This window comes from Galeopterus variegatus, unplaced genomic scaffold (genome assembly GCF_000696425.1).
Source record: "Galeopterus variegatus unplaced genomic scaffold, G_variegatus-3.0.2 Scaffold406, whole genome shotgun sequence".
Classification (NCBI taxonomy): domain Eukaryota; kingdom Metazoa; phylum Chordata; class Mammalia; order Dermoptera; family Cynocephalidae; genus Galeopterus; species Galeopterus variegatus.
The window spans coordinates 486,742-500,105 of record NW_007726517.1 but is presented as its reverse complement, the minus strand read 5'-3'; the positions used below and the strand labels follow the sequence as shown (position 1 = coordinate 500,105).

At 42.2% G+C, this 13,364-nt stretch overlaps 1 protein-coding gene across 1 annotated transcript in view; it reads left to right on the top strand.

The window, feature by feature from the left end:
• Positions 1-1,343: 1,343 nt before the first annotated feature.
• The window catches only part of SMS (spermine synthase), a 41,917-nt gene continuing 29,896 nt past the window's right edge, over positions 1,344-13,364 (top strand). Inside the window, exons 1-3 of the mRNA XM_008568400.1 lie at positions 1,344-1,436; positions 4,310-4,320; positions 5,466-5,485. Of these exons, the coding sequence (XP_008566622.1) occupies positions 1,344-1,436; positions 4,310-4,320; positions 5,466-5,485 (124 nt within the window). The remainder of the gene's footprint in view (positions 1,437-4,309; positions 4,321-5,465; positions 5,486-13,364) is intronic.

Sequence of the window (13,364 nt, the reverse complement as noted above, 5' to 3'; positions counted from 1 at the left end):
GTCTTTTGTGAAAGTAAGGGGAAAAAACCTTCACTTAACTGTATGAAGAAAAAGCAAGAGAATTTTAACATTTAACGGCTGTAAAAGAACAAATCAATAACAAATATAAAGATCTCAATTGGCTTTATTGCAATTCTAGAATCGGGCAACAGGTTATTCCATAAAATAAGAGTAAGTGTTCCAGTGAGCCCAGCAGAGGAAGGTGATTTTATAGACAAAAAGGCTGAAGAAACAGAAACAAAGAACAAAAAGATTGGTCATTTCCAAGTTATTTTCCTTGTAAGGTAGGGACAGGAAGACGGAACAATAGAAAAATAACTGACTAGGTTAATATCAGGTTACTCCAGGCTGTGTCTTTTGTATGAGAAAGCAGAGAGAAATTCGTTGTTATACCTATTGAAGATTAAAACTGATCTGTTTGGGAAATTGGCTGTTAACTCTTTCTTCTTGACTTCTCCGAAGGTCAGAACACAACCTAAGTGACCAGTGGTGACTCCATTTTGGTTTTTAGTCTGGTTTGTTGGGTCCTCCTGCAGGAACTTAATCCAAAAGAATGGCCTCCGATAATTTTTATTTACCAGGGCTGACACTGGCTGGAGAGGTGGAGAGAACCATGGATGTGTAGTTTGGAAAGGAGGAGGAGGAGGAATGGCAGGTTGTGCAAAGTAAAATAAAAAAAGATGAAGGATAATGGTATGTGTGTGTAGAACAGAATAGACGGCTCTTTTGCCGCTGGTTGGGGGAAGGCTCTTAAGAGGGAAAGATCAAATATGAGCTGTTAATATTTTAATTCCCAGTCGGTTATTCTTAATCAAAGATGATAAAGCTTTGATGGCAAGGTGAAAAACATTCTAGAAAGTAAGTAGGGTGATGTAAGTGTGTATATATGTGTCTATCAGATATTGAATCCTTGCAAAAGTGTTCTAGGGGTAAGAGAACTCTGATTCTTCTTATATCCCTCCATCACTTCACTTGGGGTGAAGCCTGTGACCCTTGATGTCCCTATTCACATTTGAAAAATAAGGGGATCTAGCTAGACTGGGATCTTCTAAGTTCTTTTAGTTTCCAGTAAGGGGCACTTGGTGAGAAATCCATGTGTGAGGTCTCCAAAAACATTTATTTTAATTGATGATAATGAGTCAAAAGGCATTACTCTTGGCATGTGAGTATTGGATGTGACCCAAGGGTGAGTCAAATGCCTGTGGAGTCTGGATTCATGCTTTTTTTTTTCTTCCCCATTTGTCAGTACTGCTTCCTAATACTCCAGTTCCATGACGTGATTTTAGTGGAATTAAACTTGAACCACTTAGTTATGTTGTGATTCCAATATAACTTCGTTACCAATGCAAGCCGGCTACTACCAAGCAGCCACCAGACCACCAGGAGCAATTGGAGGTTGGGCCTGGTGGTGCCCGTTTGGTGTTCTGGCTGATGAGGTAACCAGGACAATTTTTATTTGTGCTTAAAAAAAAAAAATCTTATCCTTTGTTCATCTTGTAAGTGATGTTTTGGACTTTGAGGACTCTTGAGCCCAGAAAACATTTTGTGATTTCTCAGCCTGAAATAAACAAGAATGAACTCTCCCATGTTTAGGTATCTCTCGGCTGATGGAGGACAGTGGTTTGTTCCTATTTCTATGTGCCAGGCGGGGTGCTGGGTCTCCAGAGCTGCGATGGCCTCTCCCAGCCCTGTTGGAGTAGATAGTCTCTAGCAGGCCATTTAGCCCCATAAAGGTCTAGCAATCCTCCTTTCTATGTTCATTTCTTTCCCTGGGCTGTGTGTATCTTTGAAGGTAGACCTCCAGTGTTTGTATCCTGAACACAGCTCCGGTATGTGGTGTAGGTATTTGGTAAATCCTGACTAAATGGGCCAAATTTATGTTGCACTACAGGTGAGGTGCTGGTTCCCATCCACCTTTTTTTTTTTTAAAGATGACTGGTAAGGGGATCTCAACCCTTGGCTTGGTGTTGTCAACACCACACTCAGCCAGTGAGCCAACTGGCCATCCCTATATAGGATCCGAATCCGTGGCCTTGGTGTTATCAGCACCGCACTCCCGAGTGAGCCACGGGCCGGCCCTCCATCCACCTTTTAGAATTAGGATGGGGGTCCTGAGTTGGAAACATGGCTGATGCTTTTGGGTCTGTCTTTTGGACAGTTGGTATATGGTTTGAGTAGGGAAAGAAAGTGACTTGTGTCACTCAATTCACAAATTAATTTCATAACATAAATCTTGTTTAATAAATTAAGAAGGCTGCTTGGGAATTATGGACTTAGCAGAAAATGTTTGGGTTAGGGGTTCTTTTGTGCCTTTGAACCTCATGAGAATACTCTGCTATTAAAAAGAATACTGCCATTCACAGCAACATGGAGGGACTTAGAGAAAATTATATTTAAGTGAAATAAGCCAGGCACAGAAAGAGAAATACTCCATGTTCTCACTTATTTCTGGGAGCTAATAAAAATAAATAAGTAAATATACAAACGAAGCGGGGGTGGGGTAAGACACAACAATCACAATTCCTTGAACTTGTTAAGACAAGTGAGCAGGTACGATGTTGATGGGGTGGGGAGAGGGAGGGAGGAAAAGGCAGAGTTGGTAAAGGGACACAAAAATCAACTACATCGTATATTGATAATTAAAATTTAAAATAAAATTAAAAATGAACCTCATCAGGGAAGCCTATGGAATAAGAATTGGAACCAGGGGCATTTGCCTATAGTGCTAGCCTTGGGTGGAAACCTACTCCATCTAAGAGAAACATACAGTGTACAGAATTGGCAGTCCCAGTTCTCTCTCTCTAGCCTGGGGGTCTGAACCTGGGGTCTGTGGACTCCCAAGGGGGGCCAGTGGGTACAATTCAGGGGTTCTGTGGACTTGGATGGAAAAAAAAATATACATCATTATTTTCACTAATTGACACTTACAATTTTCTTTAATTATGCTTGGAGTTCAAAAACCACACATTATCAACTATACCTGGCCATTGTCACTAATCACAGATTTTTCCTGTCTCTTTACAGCTGGAATGTTGATTTTGCTCAGCTCTACTTCAAAGTTACCTGTACAGGTAGCGTACGGTAAAATTAGTTTGTACTTTATATTAAGAAGCCTCATCTAGTACTCACTGGATAGTTCTGTCTTAAATGCTGTGGAAGAGCTACTAGCTGTTTAAGAAATTGACGTAATCAAGGCATTAGGAGCGACCACCCCGCCCCCTAGTTAACAAGGAAGGGAGAGGTACTTTTTCAAGTAATTTGAAGCCCTGCATGATACATTAAGGAGAGTGTTTTCCAGTTTAATAACTGGTAGACAATTTGTCTCATGTTTTTTTGAGGAGAGAAAGCTGTGTTTGTTTTTGCAGGGAGGAGTTAACATTTGGAATCTTCTCATCCCTTCAGCGTATAATTAAATAGGCTGTATTTAAAATTGGCAGTTGCAGGCCTTAGCTGTCTTCTTAGGAGATAAAGACTGAGATGCTGTGGTCTCTAATAGCTTTGAAATGTTAGAGCTTCTAGTTTTGGACTTCGTGCTTGGAAGGTTAGGAATTATGGACTTTATAATTTGAATTGGGACCACCACAGTTAACTAATCCTTACCTGCAAAGGTTCAGTATATAAAGTTACTGGATTGTGGGTTGGATGTCTGTTTAAAAATGTCTTCAATGAAGCTATTATTGAGTTTAGTTTTTGGAGTCATTGCATATCCCAGGTGTTTTAATCCACCATTTCACTGCAGTTGTAACCCAAGTCTGCTGGTGTGCGTTGTGGCTGCAACCACCATTTCTTGGTAGTTTAATTACAAGCCCAGTTCTTTCGAAAAGTCAAGAAACCTTCTCAATTTAATCTGCAAACCAAGTATGTAAACCATGCACAAATGCTCTTTTAAACTCTTAAAACCAGGCACTTTTCCAGACCCCAGGAAAAACAGCTCTGTGGCCATAAGGTGTGGTGGGCCTGGGTTTTATTAAATTTATCCTGTCATCTGTGTTCCGGAAGGAGCCACTGAGCTAATGGTGATGCTGGTGATTGCTGTAGATTGAATGCCCACCTCCTCCCAAACTCATTGAAACTTAATCCCCACTGTAACTGTTGAGGTGGGAATCCTATTATGGTAATTGAAAGGTGGGGCCTTGAAGAGGTGATTAGATTGATCATTCTTTTGGAAAGACGGATCTGGTTCTGGGGGCTTTAAAAGGAGAACGTGTGAAAGTCTCTCTCTTGTTCTGCCATTCTGCCATGTGAGACTCCTACATCACTGTTACCAAGGTCTTCACGAAATGTGTTCCCTTGACTCTGGACTTCCCAGTCTCTGAAACTGTAAGCAATAAATTTTGTTTTCTTATAAATTACCCAGTTCCAGGTATTTTGTTATAAGCAACAGAAATGGACTAATACAGTGATCAAATGCATTTATGTGATAAGCCGCAAACTCAAAAGGAGCCTGGTAAGAGCCAGTGGTATGTTCTACATTCCTGGGCTGACTTGACTATGTGGGTAGTTTAGCATGCACCTTAATTTCTCCCTCTCCGTGCAGGCACTAATGATACCAAAATCCCACACACTGTGTGGTTGGGTGGGATGTCCAATAAAATGTTTGGAAGAGTGTCAAATGATACATATAATACTTAACACTAATTGCAATACTTAGGGCCTAGTACTTTGAAATTGTGCCAGTGGATAAAGATGCTCAGTTATAAAGAGGTGTGAATTTAACGTACTGAAAGATAATGAAAGTTCTGGCGAGAGAAGAGGCAGAAAATAATGGGTTGGCCTGTGATTTGAAGGTTGGTCTACTTTATTTAAAGGGCCTCCCTAAGTTACTAAAGCAGAATTTTAAAAGGACACTTTGATTTTTAAGGTATCGTGTGTCTCTTGCATGGCTCCATTTTTCCCAAATGAAAATTTCTCTAGTGAGAATTCTGAGCAATTTCTAGGACATTGTTATATTTAATACCAAATTATCTCTTCTGGAAGGACTACAGATCATGGGTTAAAACAAGAACGGTGATGTGCCAGTGGGCATTCTGAATTTCTCTGCTGGCCTTAGAGCATGGAAGATATAGAATGTTTCTCAAACTTGGTTCAACAAAGAAGGCTTTTTCTCAGTATTTTCCGGATTAGTGCCTTGGCTCATGCTTTGGAAAACAGTAGTGGTATAGATTTTGTAAATGGTTTAACATTGAATCTCTGAACTGTATAATACTGCGGCTAAGTGGCCCAGTAGGTTCTGGGGTTTCGAGGATGAGGGTCATGGGCCTGTCTGTCCAAGTGTTTGATGTTCCTAAGTGGGGGTTGTCTAGTCTGGAGTACGTGGTCTGGTGCTGGAGAGGAAAGAGCTTACCATGAACTTAGAAGACTGTGATAGGACTTGATTTACAAAGCATTATGTGAATATTAAATTGTCACTGGAGTTACTGTGATTTTCTTTTTTTCTTTGAATAAATATCTGGCTTTACTTGAAGAGGCTGCAGAAACTGTTCAAGTAAGTTATTTATACATTTGTCTTTTTACATAAATTTTTTTAAAGTTATTTGCTCATTTTAGACTACAGGGTGTAGGGAAATACAAAGAAAAGGGGAACCCGACTGTGTAATCCTATCATATATAAGTAAGGAAGGCAACACAGTGTCATGATTAAAAGCACTGGATTTTGGAGCCTAACTTGCTTGGGTTTGAATTCTGGCTCCACTGCTTACTAGCTGTGTGACCTTAGGCTTAACTTCTCTGTGCCTTAGTGAGCTGGATATACTTTGATTACTGTGTCCCATAGCAGCAGTGAGAGCAGACATCCTTGCCTTTGTTCCTGACCTTAGGGGGAAAGCAGTTCAGTCTTTACCATTGAGTGTTGCGCTAGCTGTAGGTTTTTTGTAGATGCCCTTTATGAAGTTGAGGAAGCTCCGTCTATTTTCATTTTTCTGTGCATTTTAATCTTGAATGGGTGTTGAATGTCATCAGATACTTTTTCTGTATCAGTCAATATGATCATGTGATTTTTTTTTTTTCTCTTTTAGGCTATTAATAGGTAGATCACATTGGTTTTTGAATATTGAACCAGTCTTGCATACCTGGAATAAATCCCACTTGGTCATGGTATATAATTTTTCTATATTGCTGAATCCTATTTGCTAAAGATTTTGTTAAGACTTTGTTAAGTATTTTTGGGTTTATATTCATGAGGGTTATGGCTCTGTGGGTTTCTTTCTTTGGACTGTTTTTGTCTGGTTTTGATATTAGGATAATACTGGCTTCATAAAATTGGGAGGCCTTCTCTCCTCTTCTATTTCCTTGAAGAGATTGTGTAGAATTGGTGTTAATTGTTCTTTAAATGTTTAGTAGAATTCTCCGGTGAAAACATCTGGACCTCAAGGATTCTTTTTTTGAAGTTTTTAAATTATAAATTAAATTCCCTTAATAGTTATAGGGCATTCAGGTTATGTATTTCCTCTTGAGTGAATTGTGGTAGTTTGTGTTTTTAGAAGAATTGGCCCATTTCATTCTTAAGTTGTTAAATTTGCATGTGTAGAGTTGTTTGAAGTATTCCCTTATTATCTTTTTGGTGCCTGCAGGGTCTGTAGTGATATCCCCTGTTACTCCTAATATTGGAGCTGTCTCTTCTCTCTGTCAGTCTTGCTAGAGTTTGTCAATTCTATTGATATTTTCAAAGAAATAGCCTTTTGCTTCATTGATTTCCTCCCCCCTATGGTTTCTGTTTTCAATTTCATTGATTTCTGCTGTTGTCCATTCCTTCTGTTTGTTTTGGGTTTATTTTTCTCTTTTTCTAGGTTCTTGAAGTGGGAGCATAGATTAGTGATTTGAGACTTTAAAATGGAGATTGGTACTCTTAAGTATTCTCATTTTCTAGTGTGGGATTGTTTCCACTAGTTGCTAATGTTATCTCCACGTATTCCTTAAAAAGCGGGGGTCCTAGTTATATAGGGTATTAGCTGCTATTTTTTTTCATCATTTGATAAGTTGCTAACTTGAATGTAGGAAATACTCCTCAGAATATTCTAGTCTCAAATTCAAAGAACGTCACTTCAGGAAATTTAGGTTGTAGAATTACAGCTGGGTGTCCATGTTGGTTGGGTATTTAGAGCTGGAAAGACCTTAGACCAGGCGTCAGCAAAATAAAGCCCTTGGTTGGGCCAAATCCTGCTTATCTGGCCTATTTTTATATGACTCTGCAGCTAAGCATGGTTTTTGGATTTTTGGAGTTGTAAGACACTCACAAAGAAGAATATGTGACCAAGACCTGATTTGCCTTGCAAAGCCTGAACACTTTACTATGTGGCCCTTTACAGAAGAAATTTGCCCACCCTTCATTTAGACTGTCTAAATCCAATGTTGTTGGTTGGTTGCTTGCTCACTTCAGAGCCATCTGAAAAAACTCTGAAGTCCAGATTTCCAGGCCCCACACATGGCTTTTTCTCATCTGGAATCCATCATAGCACATGGCCCTCTCCGTGTTCAGGTACTTTTGACTTGTGTCCTTTGTCTTTCATCTTTATGCTGTTCTCCAGTTGCACTTTTCTAAGCACCTCCTCAGTGCTGAGTTCTCCTTTGAGGCCCGTTCTGAAGGGGGCCCACCTGACTGTGGACTTTGCTGATAGTGCTCCGACAAAGCCAGAGGGAGGGAAGGCCAAGGGGCCTCTTCAGGGACAGCTCTGACATAAATGCAATTTCTGACATCACAAAGTTCACAAAGACCAAACTGTTTTATCTTTGGAAATGCTATTTCATTGTTGATTCACAGCCTGACATAGACGCTCAGACAGAAACCCTTGAATTGTTCATAGAAACATAAATGGTAATAGGTGTGACGTATAAGGGATTCTGCCCACTTAAAGTTAGTGAGAAGAAGGCTGGATGTTCATGATGTTGGTTAAGTTCTTGGAAAGCATAGTTCATACTTCCTGGGTAATAAAAGTGGCAATCCCAGTTTTTACTTTGGGAAAAATCTTGTTCCTCTTCTCGACGGAGCTGAAGGAAACCATTACCGTCCACCCTTGGGCCCACCTAGAATCTCTGTTTTCAGCCTGCTTCTCTGTGCGACGATGGGGTGAGGATAGGTGGTGGCTGGGGACCCACTCCATACCTCAAGGGGACTGTGGATGCCAATTTTGAGCTAAAGGTAAGGGCTGGTCATTTTACTTTGTCCAGAAGCCTCCTGGTCTCTAACTTCAAACACTGCAAGTCTCCTCTTGACACCTTCTTCCTTGTCCTCTTTATGACGCTGCTGTGCCTGGCATCACTTCTTTAATTGCTTCCTGTTGGGTTGTAGCGGAGCCCCCTTGAAGTGGCTTCTTTGTGGGTCCTGATCTCTTTTCCTAGTCTTCTGCCTTGGTTCTTTTCCACAGCTGTGGGCCTGAGTTTACTCCTTCCTCTTCTCCGAAAACGCGGTCCTTAAGCTGATGGGGCGCATACCACATGGTAGGCCACCTTATGTTGCTTGAATGATTACTCCTGAGAGAGGTCAGGTGGCCTGGTGGTTCAGTGTCTCATAGCTGCAAATTACCTGTACTACCTTCCCTCCAGTAAAGGCAGGCTTTAGCATAATCTCCCCATCTGTGCCTTATTTTCTAAATATTGTTTAGACTCCTCTTTGCGTAAAGTCAGAAGGGTGGGGAAAGGAGAGTTTGTCACTTGACAGCCCTAGTAAGGTGCTGCCCTCCCTGGGAGGCAGCAAGGGAGGAATCAGGCCTGGGGTCTGTCTCTACTTTTCAGACTCTGCTAGTCTTGTGGGGAGAAGGGCTTACTAGGAAGGAGAGGGTACAATGTTGGATTAGTGCTCAGTTTCTGAACCAAAGAGGGGTTAGGAGTGTGTGTCATAAATTATATTTTTTATAAGCCCTACTTTAATTTCCTAAGGAGATTGGCTCATGAAGGACCTAGGTTGGCGTTATTTTAAAGGAGAGCGATGGACTCCTGCCTACTTTCCACTAGGTCTTAGGGGAGGGTGACAGGAGTCTGGCCCTATGCGTCTATGGGAAATGTCCCTTTAACTGCTCGCCCTTGCAGTGGGAACTGGTAGGCAGGGCAGTTAAATAATTAACAACATATTTACATCATGCTATAACTCAGTGTATTGTGTGTTTTAAGAAATGGTTATTGTGGCTGGTACTCTATAAACATTCCCATATGGCTTTCCTTAATGCATGTTTGCATGAAAAGAGCTCGAGTGTTATTTCTGTATTGGCGTTGTATTCAACTGTATTGCTGTTAATCCAACTTCGGTAGGTCCTTTTTCTTTTTTCTTTTTTTTCCCTTGCTTTCTGTATTTTTTTCTGTAATTTTTCCTGGTTTGGTTGTTCTTCTGCGAACATCAGAAACTGCTCTGAAAATAAGCCCTCCCAGTGGTTTACGCCATTGTCCCTTTCTGTATTTTGCAGCCTTACTTAGCTGCTGTGATTGAGCCTAGGTGCTTCAGTGGCAGAAAAGCAGTGAGGGAGCCAGGTACTTCCAGTGTCTTGGACAGTGCTTGCACACAGCAGCCACTTGAACGCTTGCCATTCTGTGTTGGCAGGGAGCAGGTAGTGAAGACCACCCCTTGCAGCCCCTTTACCTGGTGTGCATTGCATCTGAGCCTGTGCCTGGCGCATGCCTTGTGGTAGAGGGAGGAGGGGAGAAAGGACTTCTGGGACTTTCTTTCTGTTGCCTTGGTTACCTCAGAGTAAGTGGGAATTTGAAGGCTCAGCTTGTTTGGGATTTTTTGGGGACAGCTTTATTGAGATATGATTCACATGCCATACAGTTCCCATATTTAACGTGTACAATTCAGTAGTTTTCAGTATATTCGCGGAGTTGTAATACCATCACTGCAATCAATTTTAGAACATTTTCATCACCTTAAAAAGAAATCCTGTACCTCTTAACCATCACCCCATTCCTCCTAGCCCCCCTCCCTGCTAGCCCCCCTCCCCCCTATTTCTCCCACCCTGGCAACTGCTAGTCTGCCCTCCTCTCTGGATTCGCCTTTTCTGGCTAAATCTTACAAAATATGTGGTGTTTTGTGACTGGTTTCGTTTACTTAGCATCATGTTTTCAAGGTCTGTCCGTGTTGTGTGTAGCATGTATCAGTACTTCATTCCTTTTATAGCTGAATAACAGTTTGTGGTATGGATATACCACATTCTGCTTATCCATTTATAACTTTAGTGGGCATTTGGGTTGTTTCTACTTTTTGGCTATTATAAGTCATGGTGCTCTTAACATTTGTTGCTTGGATTTTGTGTGATGAGATTAGTTGTTGTGCAGCTGTTGTAAAAAGGTCTGGGCCTGGGAATATAAAACCAAGCTGTCGAAGTAAGGCATGCCAAGGAACCACCTGTGCTTGACCTTCACTCACTTTAATCCCTGGACATTCATTAGACTTCTGAGTATCTGAGAGGTCTCCTGATGGTCAGACCCTTTTTTAAAATTAAAAGTTAAAACATTTTAGTATAATTGAAAATTTTCTTATTGTGAAATATGAAGGCTTTTTCTGTAAGTCCCCTGATTTCGATAATCTGGACTTGCCTGTCAGTCTTCATGTTTTTGGTGAATCTAGCATATTCTAAGTGAGATCAAAAGATGTTCTCGAACACTGACTTGGGTGAGAGGGAGTCCTGAGGGGCGCTTATGCTTATGCTGTTTTATTACTCTTTTCAGAGGAATTATGCCGGTGGTGTTGGTAACTTGAGGTGTAATTTGTATAGAAAAAATTTTAGTGTACAGTTCTCTGAGTTTTGATCAATGCATACAGTCATGTTACCACTACCACTGTCAAGATTAGAAAATCTGAATAGGTTTTTAAAGCAGCTATCTGAATACCTTCAAACTGGATTGGAGTCCAGTCTCTTTCTTCCTCTTGCAGGTTTAGGGGTCCATCAAGAAAAAACAGAAACCTGGTTTACGCATGAAGGGAAAGCATGCACAACCTGAGCCTGCCTCTTAGGTTCTCTGACATCAGAATCTGGCATTTTGGGGAAAGGACGCCTGTGTTTATACTTCCCCCCGCAGAGAGCTGCAAACCCGATCTGTTGCCAGCTAGCTTCTGGGCCATATTCCCATGGAGAAAGTACAGACCCCTGAAAAAGGGAGTGAAGGTGTGGACCTGATCGTGGGTGGGCCCTTACACCTGGGTGGTAAGTGGTTCATCTTTGGGCCTCATCACTTCCTCATCCCCACCCGTTGGCACTTAGACAGCTTGAGCCCTTGTGGGTGAGAGATCTAGGAGGCAAAGCATTGTGGGGTAGGGGCTTGGTGGGGAGGCATAGAATTTCGAGCCTTCATAATGAAAACCAAACTTGCAAGAATAGAATTTCATCTCCTAATTTCATAAGCCAGGTGCTACTGAGAGGAATGCAAAGGCACATCTTCTGTTCCAACCCCCTCATTTTGCAGAGAACGCTAAGGCTCCGGCCTGTGGCAGGGCGGGCTGAGCTTGGCTGGTGGTCTGATGTCTCTGCACGGGGGCAGGGTGTCAGTACACAAGATCCTCAGGATTGTGTAGCTTTCATAAAGCCTGCACACCAGCCAGTGTTCCCGTGGCCTGAGTTTTCTTAGCTGAAGTTTTTGAAGTTGTAAAAAACTTAAAGCCCCAAGGCTAGGTCACAAGTGGAGTGAGTTGAGTTTTTTTTTTCCTCCCCCTCCCCCGGACTGTGAGCATTGCCTATTTCCTAGGGCAGCCTCTAATGGGATTCATCTTAAGGAGTATTTTAGCTACTTAAAGCTGAAGAAGGACCAAGAGTATACCAGAAGTATGCTTTTTCCTGCCTTTTTGCCAGGGTGCGTGGTGTCTTGTGTTTTTATTCAGCATGATTCCCTGGACTCCCTGGGCTAGTAAGGTTGGGTTGGTACAGCTAATCTTCTTATGCACACAGGGCTGCCCACCCTACGAATCAGTCATTTAAAAGCAGTACGAGCCCGCAAGGGATGGGGGGAACTAACATTGGTTCTGGATTCCATTATAGGAACTCTCTAAAGTAGTGTCTCCAGGTTATGGTTGAAGAAGTTAGCTATGGGGCCAGCCCCGTGGCTCACTCAGGAGAGTGTGGCGCTGGTAGTGCTGAGGCCGCGGGTTCGGATCCTATATAGGGGTGGCCGGTGCGCTCACTGGCTGAGCGTGTTGCGGACGACACCATGCCAAGGGTTGCGATCCCCTTACCGGTCCAAAAAAAAAAAAAAGTTAGCTCTGTATGTGAGAAGGGTCCTGGCCAGTGAGTTTGGGTGGGGTAGAGAGGCTGTGGTGGGAGATTTGTGGGGAAAGCTTGGGGGAGGAGGACCATCATGGGAGATCATAAGTGGCTGGTGTTATAACCATCAATAGGAGTAGGGAAGTCATGGGCCTGGTTTTGACGTCAGACTTGTGATTGGAACTGTGCTGGGAGCAGTTGCTTGGGAGGTAGGTTCCAGCTAGATACACAGATCTGGGCTTCGGCCATCTGGAGCTGATGCTCATGGTCAGAGGAATGAGGTTCTCCAAGAGAGGTCTCTAAATGGATCTCTGGAGAAAATGAGGCAGGGAGATGAAACTTAGGCCTTGATTGTTTTTTTTTTTCCCTTCCTGTCTTCCCTTCCCTTCCCTTCTTTTGGTAGTGATGTATTTAATTTGTACCAGTTGATTCATTTTAATTTATTGTTGAACAAACACAAAGCAGGCAGTGGTCTGGAAACAGGGACATTGTGTTCAGTGGACAAAGGACACATTTTGCCCTGGGAGAGGTCACTATGTTTGAGCACTTTGGAAGGTTCCGAGTGATACACTAGTTACTATACGACATTCTTGCCTGGCCATTGAAGTGAATTTTCTAAGACCTGCCAAACAACATTTTGTTGGCCTAGTTTGGATTACCATATCTATTTGAAAGCAGTGTGGTTATATCTCTTTTAGCCTTGGGATTTACACTTTCAATTTTTCTTCTGATTTGTAGGCATTTATGACATTGCTATCCTTTGTTCCCAAATTTGGCTGTGCTCTGACCCCAGGCTCATTTTCACCCATGTGAAACGTAGAGCATCTAGTAGTTCTCAAGGGATTGTATTGCCCCTCATCCACCCTTGGGGCAGTTGGGGTGTGGGGTCTTATTCTGACAAAGGGGTGGGGGCATTACTGACATTTGGCGAACATGGCTGGGTTGCCAAAGTCCTGTGAGAGACAGGATAGTCCTTCACACCACATTATCAACCCTGCCCCAGTGTTAAGGAACACCAATAAAGCAAGTCTGATTTGCTTGGTCATTTTATGAGTTCTTTACTAGACAGGCATGAAAGCTGAAATTTGAAATAATTGCAAAGCATTTTCTGGGGCATGTCATTGTTACCTGTGGCTTCAGTTAGTAAAGAGTTTGGACTTTTTTCAGACCTTCTGTTCATTGAACATT